Source organism: Filicampus tigris, chromosome 8 (assembly GCF_054856515.1).
Source record: "Filicampus tigris isolate MCC_2025a chromosome 8, RoL_Ftig_1.0, whole genome shotgun sequence".
Taxonomy (NCBI): Eukaryota; Metazoa; Chordata; class Actinopteri; order Syngnathiformes; family Syngnathidae; genus Filicampus; species Filicampus tigris.
In genome coordinates, this window is record NC_141224.1 from 20,515,058 (window position 1) to 20,529,092 (window position 14,035).

General features: G+C 38.6%; 1 protein-coding gene across 27 annotated transcripts in view; it reads right to left on the reverse strand.

Annotated features, from left to right (window-relative positions):
- rims2a (regulating synaptic membrane exocytosis 2a) overlaps window positions 1-14,035 on the reverse strand; it is a 146,446-nt gene that overhangs the window by 10,908 nt on the left and 121,503 nt on the right. For 23 of the 27 annotated variants that reach the window (XM_086039304.1, XM_086039293.1, XM_086039291.1 and 20 more), the window contains one exon: window positions 6,157-6,401. In XM_086039304.1, coding sequence (XP_085895430.1) covers window positions 6,157-6,401 — 245 coding nt within the window. The remainder of the gene's footprint in view (window positions 1-6,156; window positions 6,402-14,035) is intronic. The other 4 variants (XM_086039289.1, XM_086039286.1, XM_086039295.1 and 1 more) reach the window with 1 other exon arrangement.

Genomic DNA, 14,035 nt, shown 5'->3' on the forward strand with positions numbered 1-14,035 from the left:
GGGGACACACACACACACCGTCACTGAGCGGGAACCGATCGCACACTGCCCGCACACAACTCAGGCGTGTGCACCACTACACCATCAGTGACCCTCCTTTACAGTATGTCTCTGTCTAATAGCATTGCCAAATGTAAAACCTTCATTGACAGCATAGGGCTAAATTTTGTATAAGTTTTAAAAATTTTAGTTGCAAGTTTATGTTGACAATTTAATATTATTTTTTTTCTTCATCTGGACTGGTCTATTTAATGTCATTCTATAATAGTTTATTAAAATCTCAGAACTCTATAGGAGATAATGAAGAATACCGGATGGGTATTTTTTTTTTTATTGTGTAAGGATAGATGTAGGGCTACAACTAATGATTATTGTAGTAATCAATTAATCTGTCGATTATTTTGTTGATTAATCAAGGTATTGATTGAAAATGTTGATCACTGTTTTCAAAGTAAAAGCAGATGTTTGCAAATGTCTTATTGTCATTCAACACAAAGATAATAGGTCTGCTTTTATGGAGGACTACAGCAATCAGAGAACACTTACTGTCCAGTAAATGTCCAATAATTTGGACAATTTCAAATCAAACAAGGTCTCTAAATGATTCATCAATCATCAAAATTATTACTTTGATAATCAATTAGTTGTCAATTAATCATTGCACCTGCAGATGGATGGACGAAAATCATGTCAGGTTCCCATATTTTAAAGGGAAATATTGCATGTAGTAGCATCACGCTCAACCTTTTAGACTGAACTTACCACACTGTCTTTTGGTCATGCCTTATCAAGCTTCCTCACTGACTGATGGACTAAACCAAGGAAGAGGAAGTCTATTTTTTCTCTCTGTGTCTAAAAATATAAAATTGGAAGTTCATAATTAGTCACAATACAAGCAAAGTCGCCTGGTAGCCAGGGTATAGCCTGGTTCAAGTGCATACACTCAATAGGCCACAATTTATGTCATTACACAAGCCTAGCCATTATTTGTTAGTGCTTTATTTATGTCTGGATAGAAATATTGTTAGGAATGTGTAATCCAGGTCAGCATGGTGAAGTACAACTGAAAGTCTAAATGTCAAAAACATCAATCAGTGAAAATATCCAAATGATCACACCAGTATTTTGGATTTCATGGCCATTAAATGAATGAATGAATGAATGAATGAATGAATGAATGAATATCACATTGCCTTCCTCTCCATAGTTACTCACTACAGCTTAATGTTGCCTAGTGAGGAAAACGCTTATGTCCATAAAATCCAAAATCCAGATCGTTTTGATATTTTCAGAGATTTATGTGGGCATGAGAAGAGATGTGCATGCGAATTTTGGTCACAACTAATAAGAGTTGTCTGACAGTCCCATTCGCACCTCCTCCGTCAGGCCCCCCAAGCACGCGTTCTGAAAATGTCATCTTTCTCTTCTAACTGCTGTTGTTTTGCCATGGTGTTCTTGGTGCAAAGCCAGAATTTCATCGCTGTCCTGTGAAAAACACTTTTTTATTTTTCACTTTAATTCGATGTCTGTAACACGGAAACATGATTCATGTAAAAAATAAGAAAATGAAAAAAAATAGAGATAAGTGTTTTTCACATGACAGTGACGATTTATACTTTGTTATGTGTGCAACCAGGGGAAATCATGGGTCAAATTGATGCCTTTGTTAACTTCATCTTTTTTAATCTTAGCACTTAGAGGCGATGAACGGCACGCTAAGATCATTTGCACAGCAGCATAATATTGTACATTGTTATGTCGCATAAGAAGGCATGCTCAATTCCTGCTGTATTTCGACAGTATTTATCTCCCTATCTATCCAGTTGTAGTCACATTAACTTAAAATTACATGGACAGAATAGAGGATATCCCCCATTTCAGGCACTTTGAATCAAATTCAATATTTATATGAGCTTCTGAAGCAAATCTGGAGCACTTGGATTCATAATGATGGTATATTTATTATTTTATATTATCACTGCATAACGAAGGTATATTTATTATTTTATATTATCACCGTGTAGTGGTTCATTATCATTATTACGATCATTATTTTCATTCGGATTATTGTTATTATAATTTTTTACCAGAGATGAAGAATAGAGATATACATTTAGAAAAAATGAAGGAGGGGTGGGATTTAATAAGTCACTTCTTCCTACTCCCCTTTGAGCACGGAAAACTGTTTTTAGGTGAGCGTTGTCAATTTTTTTGTTGTTGTTGTTTTACTAGTGTTATTATTTGTGTTGTTATTTTGATGGTTTTTGTTTTTTCTTTCTTCGAACAAAATACACATTCATTTATTCATTCATTTGCAAATTGTATGGTAATAATGTGATCTTAACACAAACAAAGGACTTTATGCATCCATGTAGAGTATTATACTGATGCAATATCACATACAATCAAGATTAGCCATTGTCCTTGTTCCTTTTGAATCTTGGCTTGTACCCACTCTACACTTCCCTTGTGCAAGACAATTGATTTCTTGTATCATTAAAAAATATTTTGGGGAAATTATACGATTATTGGCGTGTGAACTAGTTGTTCCACCTATTTCGGAGGATATTCATACACAATTAGAAAAAAGATAACCACCACAAATTCCTCTGCAAGCAATTTTAAAACAGAGAGGAAGGGCTACTGCAGTGTTAGTAAGCGCACGTACTGTATATGACTAGTAAGTCAAGAGGAGGGATATAACGATGCTATGCTAGTTGGGAGGAGACTAAGCTAGCATAAGTGGGGTAACAAAGGCAGCAGCAGGCTGCAGCACGCCTTCAGTTTAGGTTGTATTTGTGCTGCCATGTTTCTTTCATCCATCACCCTGAAAGCAGCATATCTGCTCCGCACCTCTGGGAAATTAATTAGCAGCCTCAGCTGGGTGACAAGGTACTGAGATAAGCGGCTAGTTTAACACCTACAGCTCATGCTACATAGTCAAGCTTTTTTTTTTTAACGAACTAAATGCTTCTTTTGAAAAATGCGTTGGTACTTCTTTTTTTTTAAAAATAGAAGTGTTTTTCTTTTCATTACATACGTACAGAAAATTATTTGGGGTCCAATCTTCCATCCCAGTCTACGGTGTTATCAATGCAAAGCCTCAACTGTTACTTGCATGTGATGGCTTCTATAGTAGATTTTTGACAGGACTCAATGGCCATTGAGCGTTAAAATTAAATGATTTTGCAGGTGTGAGGTGAGATGGATGTACTTGTATGATCAAATTAGGAGACAAATTACTTTCAATTTCAATTCAGTCTGTAAACATTGCAAGCAAATGGTTTATAACTCTTAGCAGGCTGCTTCACTTATGTTTTTAAAAACTCTCCAGCTCAGTGGCTCAAATGTTTTACACCAAGTACCACCATGGCAACACAAAAATACAACAACAAAAAATAATAATAGAGAGTAAAAAAAAAGGACTGTACATAAAAAGTTTCAAAGAAAAAAAGAAAAGTACTTTTCTGGATTAAAAACAAAACAAAAACGAGTTCAAATATTTGGTTATTAATATGTTGGATTGTATTTCATATTTAACATGCAGTACATTTTAATTGTATATAACCTGCTCAAGCCGGTCCAACTGACAGGAGAAAACATTTCCCCAATGATAACCTCACTGATCTGGCATTCTATGACATTAAAAAATACATTTAAAAACCTCCTCCTATCTTAGTAAAAACCTTGTGGTGCCTTCTTAATTTACGAGAGCACTATACCCACAGAGTTTACATTTACTTGTGGTTGTTTTAATTAGCAGGCTCCTCTTTTGTGGCACCATCGTCCTGATTTGGTCCGGAGGGGAGGCACTCTTTAAAAGAGCAGACTTAAAATCTTCCTCTTTGATAAAGCTTACAGTCAGAGATGGTTCACGCGTGTCCCCGCTCATCCTTCAGTAAAGCTGCTGTAGTCCTAGCTCTTCACATTCATCCCTATCAGTTCACATTCCGATACAGTACTGACCTTGTGTATCACTAACCGCTCTCCATTCTCTTGGAATAGCTGCTCCTGCTTTCAGTGCCATAATCAACGACATTGCTACAACATTCCCGTTTTTGTGTCTAAATTAAAACAGTCAGCCTTGGTGAGTTGAGCGCACCTCAACCGCTTACAAATATCACGGTTACAGCTATCACTATGTGTACTAATCCCTCAAAGCTGCTGTGTAGTAAACGCGGACATCATGACGCCGCATGTGTTTCTGATGCACATATATTTACATACTGAACTTCACTAGTCTGGGGAACATCATTCTATTTGAGTTCTAAATGGTCCCGAAATTACACCTCCTCTCCCAGTGTTTACAGATGCTCTTTTGATTATTTCGGCAGCCATTTAGACAGCACACTCTGTTGGTTGCTGCCAAGAAATGAAATCCATTATGTGACCATTGCTTGAATAAAACAAAACCAACTAAACTCATTCACAGGAATTTTAAATTAATATAATTCCAAATAAATTTCTAACTTTAGTCCTTCAGGGAACAATGCTAGCCACTATTCTATGGGTGGGCGATATGACGATATTAGATCATTTAAGGGGTTTAACGTGTTGACGATCTCATAAAAGATCGAAAGATCGTTTGATCGTCTACAGGGCACATTCTATACAGTTTAGCTCTATGGTGGCGCAAAGCCGCTGACGGATACCCGACCAACCAATCGCAGTACGCACAGTGCACCGTACGTGACACTCCCCGCCTCCCTGTTTGTTTGTATAGCGGGAAGCTACAGAGGAAAGTCACCACGAAGCAGAGTTGGTCCAGAAAAGAAACTCCACATCCACAGTGTCGATCTGGTTTGGCTTTTCCTCGGAGGAGAAGCGCAAATTTGCAAAGTTTGCAGGGACTCGGTTCGGACGTCAGATGGCAACACGACAAACCTGTTTAATCAGTTGCGGAGACAGCACCCAAAAAACTACGCTGACGGCCAAAGCAAACGGAGATCAGATCAGACACATGGTAGCCAGAGGCAGCCGTTAGCTCCAAGCTAACACAACCCACGGTAACACAGTCATTTAACAAGGGCACTCCATATAAAAACCAAATAAGCAGTCGAAAGAAGTAAATGAGGCAGTGACTTATTACATTGCTGAAGAAGGATTCCCATCAAAACAGTGGAAAACAAGGGTTTTAAAAGACTCTTCAAAGTACTAGACCCGCTTTACGAGCTGTGTTTTTCTGTTTATGTTATGTTAGCTTTTATGTTTACATTCACTGCACAGTTTGATAAAAATTGTCACTATTCAAATTAAAACCTGTTCAGAAAGCTTAGCTGGCTTAAAATGTCATTTTTTCTTTTAGAGTTTTATGTACATTTTAAATACCTTTTATATGTTTAATGTGAGGAAAATGGTAAAAAATGTGCAAATTAGTGTAAAAAAAACAATGTAAAAAAAGAATCATGATAAAATCATGATCATGATTTTATTTTTTTTAAAATCGCGATATGATATTTTTGCCATATCGCCCAACCCTACACTATTCTACAGTTATAGCCTGACCACTTTTTATTAATACAGAATGGCACTGACACACAACTGTAACCAGTTCCAAATCCAAAAAGAAAAAAAAAAATCCCATTAAATCTCATTTAAAAACGATTGGTGTTTAAAATGACACCAGAACACATTCTCGCATTTACACCGAGACGCACAAGCAATATGAGGCAGCGTTTATACACACCAACAGCATATTCAAATGAGCGTCGAAAGACTGACAGCAACGGCGGGAACTTGGCAACAAGAACAAAGCGCAAACAGCTGTGACACATATTCCGGAATAAAATGATAAATGATTCCTGTAGAAGCAGCAGGCGTCATCAGCATAACTCAAGAAAAATCGAAAGCAGTACTGGAATAAGACGTATTATAATAACAATCGGCAATGAGGGAACAGGAGAGGACTTTCCAGGAGTTGACATAGCCTAGAGGAAAGAGGAAGACATGAGGAAAAAGTCACGTTGTTGGCTTAATCGCGCCTTTGCCAAGTCCAAAGCCTGTCTACGTAAAAAGTCGGGAAAGGGAAACGCTGGATAAAAGAGAGTACGGACATCACTGTAAGAAGACACACAGCAGCACAACACAAGAGGGCCACAGGACAGATGCACACGAGGTGATACTGAAGGTCAGTGTGCATGTTTGGCGGTGCCTTACCCGTTTGGCTGAGTTGCGAGGTGCTCCGGCTCTTGCGTGACATGCCAACCATGGCCTGCATTTTGGCACCAATGCTGGAGCGCCTCTTCTTGTCGTCGGTGCCTACCGTGCCGACCGCCGTGTCCGACTGGCTTCCGTCTGTCTTTTCCAGGTTACACATGTCACCGCTGATGCTGGTGCTCTTCGTCATATTCACGCCGCCCGACGAGCCCATCTGCCTGTTTTTCATTTTGGATGCAAAGTCACTGTCAGCCACCACCATTGACGGGGGGGAGGCAGGAGAGAACAGAGAAGAGAGAACAGGCCAAAGGACAGGAAGAGGCCAGCGGAAAGGATGTGATAAGAGAGAAGAGGGAGACAGAAAGTGAAGGAAAGGATGGAAGCAGAAGGGCAGATGACAGGAGAGTGAGAGGAGATGGGGAGGTGTGGGGTAAAAAGGAGAAAAGGACAGAGTTCAGGTACAGGAATTCATGACTTACAGTATGGATGAGCTCAGAAACTGCTAAAAGACTGGCTATGTACAGTGAATTTGAAATTGTCATTTTCAACTACAGGCTGCACATTGTAGGGTGGACATTTGGGAGGCTATTTGGTTTATTTTGAAATCTAAGATCAAAGCAAAGCATAGAAAGTTTGTCGTCTCTGCTTGAAAGGTATTCACTGCAGAACTTGATCTTGAAGAGAAAACATGGCAGATATGTGTGATATGAATGATTCAAGACAACCACTAAGTCAGGTTTGTGGTGTGTTCTTGTCAATTGCTCTTTCCAAAATCAGTGGAGAGCTTTATAAGGACTAAAATGTCCTTACAGCATTTGGAAAAATCTGTAGCAACATCATGTGCTTTACCTGACTGACAGTTTACACGATCAACGCTTTATCCACATAACAAAAAGCTCGAAAATAATAGTGGATGCCAATTCATGTTTTACATCTCCTATCATATCTTGCACTGATCCGCACTTTGGTCTGCCATGAGAGTTAAATTCACAAGTCGAGTGCTTCCTATCTAGGCCACATCCCAAATTAAGATCTTATTTTAGCTCATCCGGTTATATTATCTTTAAGAGACAAATTATACTTTGTGTCATGGGGTTTGCATCACTGATGAGATGAATTACATGTAGAACCCTTGATCTACTGATAATGTTTAACCTTTGCTATCTTTTGAAGGGAATTTAAAGAGTCACATGTAGTTGATGGTCAACTCTATCAATTACTAAAACTGGGCTCTGCAAAATCTGCCCTAATATATAAGATGCACCGGTACTTTGTTCAGATCATTCTAACTGGAAAAAGGCTAATAGTCCCTATCATGCTATGTGTCCGTGAAACTGTATGGACCGGCTGTTTGGAGATCTCATTTTGTTTTCCTGCTGCTGGTGAAATAAGTAAGACAGATGTCGCTACTGTGGACAATACAGCAACTGCCTCTGCATTTTAAAACTGTTTATGTTGGTGCCCGTGCAGATGGGTTCTGCTGTGGATCAGCCTACCCTCCATACATGAATATTGAATACTTGCTGTGCCAGAGTGCTTTGGATTAGTTAATAGAGCCTAGAGATTTCAGGGGCACAAGAGGGGAAATTGGATGTATATTGGCTCAGGTTTACATGGATCTGCAGCACGTTCAGAAGCTTTCAAGCGCAGAGCCATGTTCAGTGACAAATACTTGGTGGATGAATAAAGCAGGACACACTGTGCCTCACACATTAAAATGTGTTCACACCTCTGTTCAAATGCCAGTATTTTGTGATGTGAAAAAAACAAGATAACTGTTTTCCGCCATTAATGTTACATATGAACTTCACGAGTCAATTGGTTAGAAGAAAAAATCTTTGAGAGGTTAAGTAAAAATAAACAACTGAAGTACTGTTGCTACAAAAATGTGGACACCATCAGATATTCTACCAAACACCTTTGATTATAGCCACATCCCAGTTATAAGGGTGTGTACACTTGTGCAAGCACGTCATTTCCTTTGTTTTTGCTTCTTATGAAGCATATTAAAAAATAAAACGTGTGTACATGTTATACACATTATCACATTATCGGTGGAAAAGATTTTGCATTTATTCATATTGGTCTCCATTTTTATATCGCAAACATCTGGGAAACATTTTATATCCAAGTTTAAATCCCCAGACTGGCTCAAACTACCAGAGACAAATTTCTTGTATTTTCTTCAACATACTTGACCAACAAAGATTATTCTGACTCTGTAAGGCTAATAATAACGTTTTCCGTAAGTACAGAAAATGAACTAGCTATTTCAAACGGATATTGTTCTGGTCAAACTGAGCCAATATAGCGCTTGTCTAAATGAGTCAAATGAGCCAGCTCAATTATTTCCAGTCCCTCTTTAAGAAATCGTTGCTTCTTTTATATCAGACAGGTTATTAGATTATCATTTACCTGACATGTCCCTCTTTTCGATGTTTGTACACTCCTTGTGAACATGACAACACGGTCCCAAAGATAACTAAGAGTTGAAATTTCAGCGTTTGAAAAAAAACTTTGAAAGTGCTAGAAAGGCAGGCGGACATGGCATCGCTGTAGGAAACCATGACGAGGAGACGCAGGCAAAATGAGTGGTCGCGGGGAAAACTTTTCCACTTGTTTAAATTCTATGCCGAGAAAATATATTTCGATCTACTGTCTATTCACAATACAATTTTGGAGTTTCTGAATGATCAGAAGGCTGACTTGGAGCCAGTAACAAAGAGTCAAGCCACATAATGAAGGCACGTAGGCAAAAACTCCTCATTTTACTCTTGGGTAATATAATCTATATTTTGCTCAAGCAGAGGCACATCTGACACAGTGCATCCATTCATCCATCTCTTATTTAATTATTGCAATTGAATACAGATTTGTGACGTGTTTGTTAGAATGTATTCAGCCTTTTTAATCCGTCTCACAAGGCACAGTCATTAAACATGATCAAAAAGATACAAATTTAGATAATGATTTAATCATACTGTATTCTCATATACTGTAGTCCTATGTTCCAGTCAAGATGAGTAAACCCCCTACCCCCACCACAGGAAAAAAAATGCTACTCTCATTACAGTTCTATTTTTTCTGTGAAGGCTTTGGCACACCAAACAGCAAACGTGCCTGCTTGAAAATGTTGGCCTGCCTTGAAGTCTCAAATTTACTCTGCGGCCACGGGACATAATGATTCTTACCATGGAGATTTTGTAACCTGCTTTGTCATCTAGGGCAAGATGTTCCCAAGACATAACTGAAATTACACATGAAATCTTCCAATTAGATGTACATTGTCGTTCTCCTGTGAAAAATGTCCATTTTTTTTCTTCATTTTTCTTATTTTTGAGTGAATGGTGTTTATGCGTTACCGACATCGCATTAACGTGAACATTTGAAAAAATTCCAAAATTGGACATACGTGTTTTTCACAGGACAGCAACGATATACTGAAAATATGCAGTAAACGGCAAAGCAATCTAACCCCAACTATAGATTGGAAGACCCTATGAAACAACAACATGTCCAGCAATCCTTTTCTCAAATTGTCATCTCAAACTTAACTTACCGGTACTCTATAAGTAAGAAACTGTTTCCCATTTGTCACCCCTTATTCATCTTACATAAATAAAATTGTATTGTATTGTATTGCTTGTCAACGCAGTGTATGCAAAAAGGGTACATAAGAAATCAAATCAAATATAAGTCTGTAATTATTTCTTTTAATTCAGCCCAGAAATATAACTTCACCTTTCTTCATTAGACCAGTTGTTGAAATGGTGTGGATAGACGTTTAGGGTTTAAGTAAACATTTCCTCCGTCCTTTAAGTAATAAGTCCTTGTCCTTGAAAACACTGGTCTTTACTCTTACATGAATGAACCGTTACCAAGGCAACAATATTGGTGAAACCGTTTTGAAGAAGATAAAATGAGGGATCGAAAATTGCTAATGGAAATCATAATTCATCTTGGAGACAACTGGACACAACTGTGCAAGTGCACGTCAGTGTGCCAGTGAGTCGGTGTTTTGTGTCTAAGCGAAACAGAAGTTCTCTTAAGACTAAAAACACATTTGGCTCTTCTTGTGTTTGCACACCAAGCCAATGTGAGCAGGCCCATTTAATGCGCAGTAGATGTGTATTTACACTGTGACCTGAATACATAGGGGATGAGTCACAAGTAAATGTACCTTGTAGCGATGTTTCTGTTAAATCACTCTGCTTCAGTGCTTTCATGGTTTGAGCATGGCTGAGCAATGAACAAACATTTTATAATTTGAGGCAAGCTGCATTTTGCCTTTAAGTACAGTATACAGTTCTGTCTGATTTCAGTAATTAAAATATTGATCTTAAGGGGCTCTGAATGAGCAAAATATCATTTTGTGCTTACAGTAAGTTAGTTCATTTTGTAAGCTAATATGAGAGCGGTAACATGGCAGACCATTCAAGTTCAAGCTTTTTTGCTTCTCTACATTGTGTAGAGTTGGGATCAAATGCTAACATCAAATTTTACAGTGTGCGGTTTAACAAATGGGTTGAAATGATTCAAAATAATGACGTTTCTGCTTGTCGTCCTTTTTCAAAATCAGTGTCAAATGTCAAAAAAATTTTAATGGGTTTTGGTGTGCGGCACGGTGGTCGACTGGTTAGCACGTCCGCCGCACAGTTCAGAGGTCGTTGGTTCGATCCCGGCTCCGGCCTCCCTGTGTGGAGTTTGCATGTTCTCCCCGTGCCTGCGTGGGTTTTCTCCGGGTACTCCGGTTTCCTCCCACGTTCCAAAAACATGCATGGTAAGCTGATTGGATACTCTAAATTGCCCCTAGGTGTGATTGTGAGTGCGGATGTTTGTCTCTGTGTGCCCTGCGATTGGCTGGCAACCATTTCAGGGTGTCCCCCGCCTACTGCCCAAAGACAGCTGGGATAGGCTCCAGCACGCCCCGCGACCCTTGTGAGGATAAGCGGTACAGATAATGGATGGATGGATGGATGGGTTTTGGTGTCATGTACTGTATTTTCTTGAGAATAACGCATTTTTCGCTTAAAAAAGAATCTCTGAAAACTGGAAGAGGGTATTATGCATGGGTAAAAAATAAAACAAAAAATGGTCACATTGTATAGATGTTTACCAGTACATTGAGGTTGTGAAAAAAAGTGTACAATTAAATGAAGTGTTACAGATTTATATTAGGGATGGACCGATTATTGGCCGGTCCAATTATCGGCACCGATATTTGGCTTTTTGACGAACATCCGCATCAGCCTTTTTGAAAAACATCTGATGGCCAATAATAAATCTGTTTAAAACTGTGAAATCAAAACAAAGATATGTTAAAGTTTAACATTTTTGTCATTTTGAAATTTTGGAAGACTTCATGAAAACTACATGGAGCTATTGTTTAAGTTTTCATTTAACTTTTTAAGACATGCTGACAACCCTGGGTGCCCACTGAACATTTTGTTAACATTTTATAACACAGATGTATATACACTAATACAAGAATGAATGAATGCAAGAAATTACAACGAGCTGGCCGGTGAGTTGCGATTAAAGATGGCGGCAACCAAGATGGCCTCAACCATGTCCTCCAACTCCACGGCTCTGACCGCAGATGTGAACAGGTAGCTACAACGAGCCCTGTTTGAGCTGCAAGCCTACGGCGATGCTAAGCTCGGAGGGTCAAAGTTGGCAGCAAATTGAATGTGTGTGGATGGCAAGAAAAACGAAAAAAAAAAAAAAAAAAGGATGTCAGTACATTGTGCTGTATACAGTTATGTATACAACACCATACAATTACAACAAGGGAATAGGGACTCATCTTTCACAGGTAAAAATATTTTTGGAGCTTTTTGTCAGATACCACTCAATTTGGCGTGGACAAAAAAAGTAAACCTCATGAAAAATGGTTTAGAAATGAGCAAGTCACGACTTAGTTTCAAAGTCCATGCATTGCCTTTGATGGGAACGCCAACCTCCCCAACACGTAGATACACCTCTGCTACCGTACTCTGGCGCATCCAGTCTTCATACCCCTGGCTCCATTGAAGGTTTGAGTGTTTACAGCCAAAACTGTTAGCGAGGTAACAGAACTTCTCTTTGCACAAAAAAATATGTGTCTGAGCACAACTAACTCCAATGTATGAAATTACAATGCAAATAATACTTCAACTTTTGAGTGTGGGTATCAGCAAATCGGGGGAGCGTCAAATACATGATTACAGAGAAAAAAAATGCTTATGAAGGATGTTTTTTTTGTGGGGTTGGGGAGGTACATAGACGGTGTGTGCTATTCTCAAGAAATGACAGTACATATTCACAAAATTGTAAGTAAACCTCCGTGAAAGAAAGAAAAACCAACAACAGTTACTGAAATAAATTTGAATGGAAATAAGGCATTGTTTTATTTTATGTCCAAAACAATTTTTAAAAATTGAGAAAAAATATGGTTCCTTTAAAATATTTTCTTGAACAAGCTTTTAAGATCTACCAACTTCTGGAAGTCTTGTATCTGTCGACAGGTAATTTATCAGCAAAACTGCTCCAAATGTCTCAGGTTTGAATGATGCCTTTAAACCACACATTCACACATCGGATTTGGATCATCAATACCCCGAGGTTTTCTTCTTAGCCATTCTAAGGGTGTATTTTGGGTCATTACCCAGTTGGAGGACCTAAAAGTTGCGGCCGAGATCAAGATTTGTGACACTGGGCAGCACATTTTGCCCCAGATTAATATGATAGTATGAACATATTTTCTGAAGAGCCCTGATCTAAATCTCAAGAGTTTAAACACAGTCTGGAGAATTCACCCCTCAAACCTGTGACAGTTGGGGCAGTTTACTTAAGTGGTGAGCCAAAATAGCAGTTGCTAGGTGCACAACTCAAATTGAGTTACGGAGGCCCTGCGATTGCAGTGTCAGGATTAGTCTTCGGACACCAAAAATGAAAGGCTTTGGTTTAGAAATATGTAACACATGTTGGTAATGCTTGTCTGAAAAACTAATTTTACAGTCAAACATCCACGTGTAAACTTTGCCCAGGTCATTTTCTTGGAAATTACTTGTATTAACTATTTTACAATCTGTGTCTTTTAGTTTTATTCCATATAAATTATATCATATTAAAACAATAATCTAATGCGATACTTAAAGATGGACTACCTAGTTTGTGGTCTCCGAAAAAGTACAAACTGCAGTAATATGCCCAAATTTATACTGTAGCTGTCATGAAGGACACTGTTTTCCATCTGTTAAAAAGCAGGCTCATCCAGCTCACTTTCAGTCAAGACTTAAAATTATGTTTGAAGACAAAACGGAGTGACTAAAGACATCACTCTAGAATTAATTTGCTCAAGTATTTACTTTAAATAATGTATGTCCTCAGAAACCGTTTGCTCTTTCCTGAAAGTGAACTGACGGGCAATAATATAGGCTGTAGCATTGCTGCAAATGAAGCTGGGGTGTTTTGGGGGAATGTTGGGGAGTGTTGTGGAAAATGGAAGTGGCAAGCACACAGTAACACTGGGGCATTAGGACAAGACACTGACACTACGCTGAGCAGCACAGACACACATAGTGAAGCAACACACAGTTCAGCCACCAAGTAAAAGCAAAGGACAGCTGTCTATATTCCTGGGTGCTCGTTTACATTCAACCCGAACATAGGAAAACATTGTATCTACTTTTAACTTGGTCTGCATCTTTCTTTCTGAGAGGTGTTTTTGCAGTCAGCCATAATAGGGAGCATTGCTTTTATCGTAATTTGTTTTGCTCAAATCCAAGGAGATACTGAGGATTACTTGTGCTGATAAGTACAACTAATGTGGCTCCTGCTGTGAATTCCACTTGATAATTAGGACAATGCAGCCTTTCTCTAGAACTATAAATACATG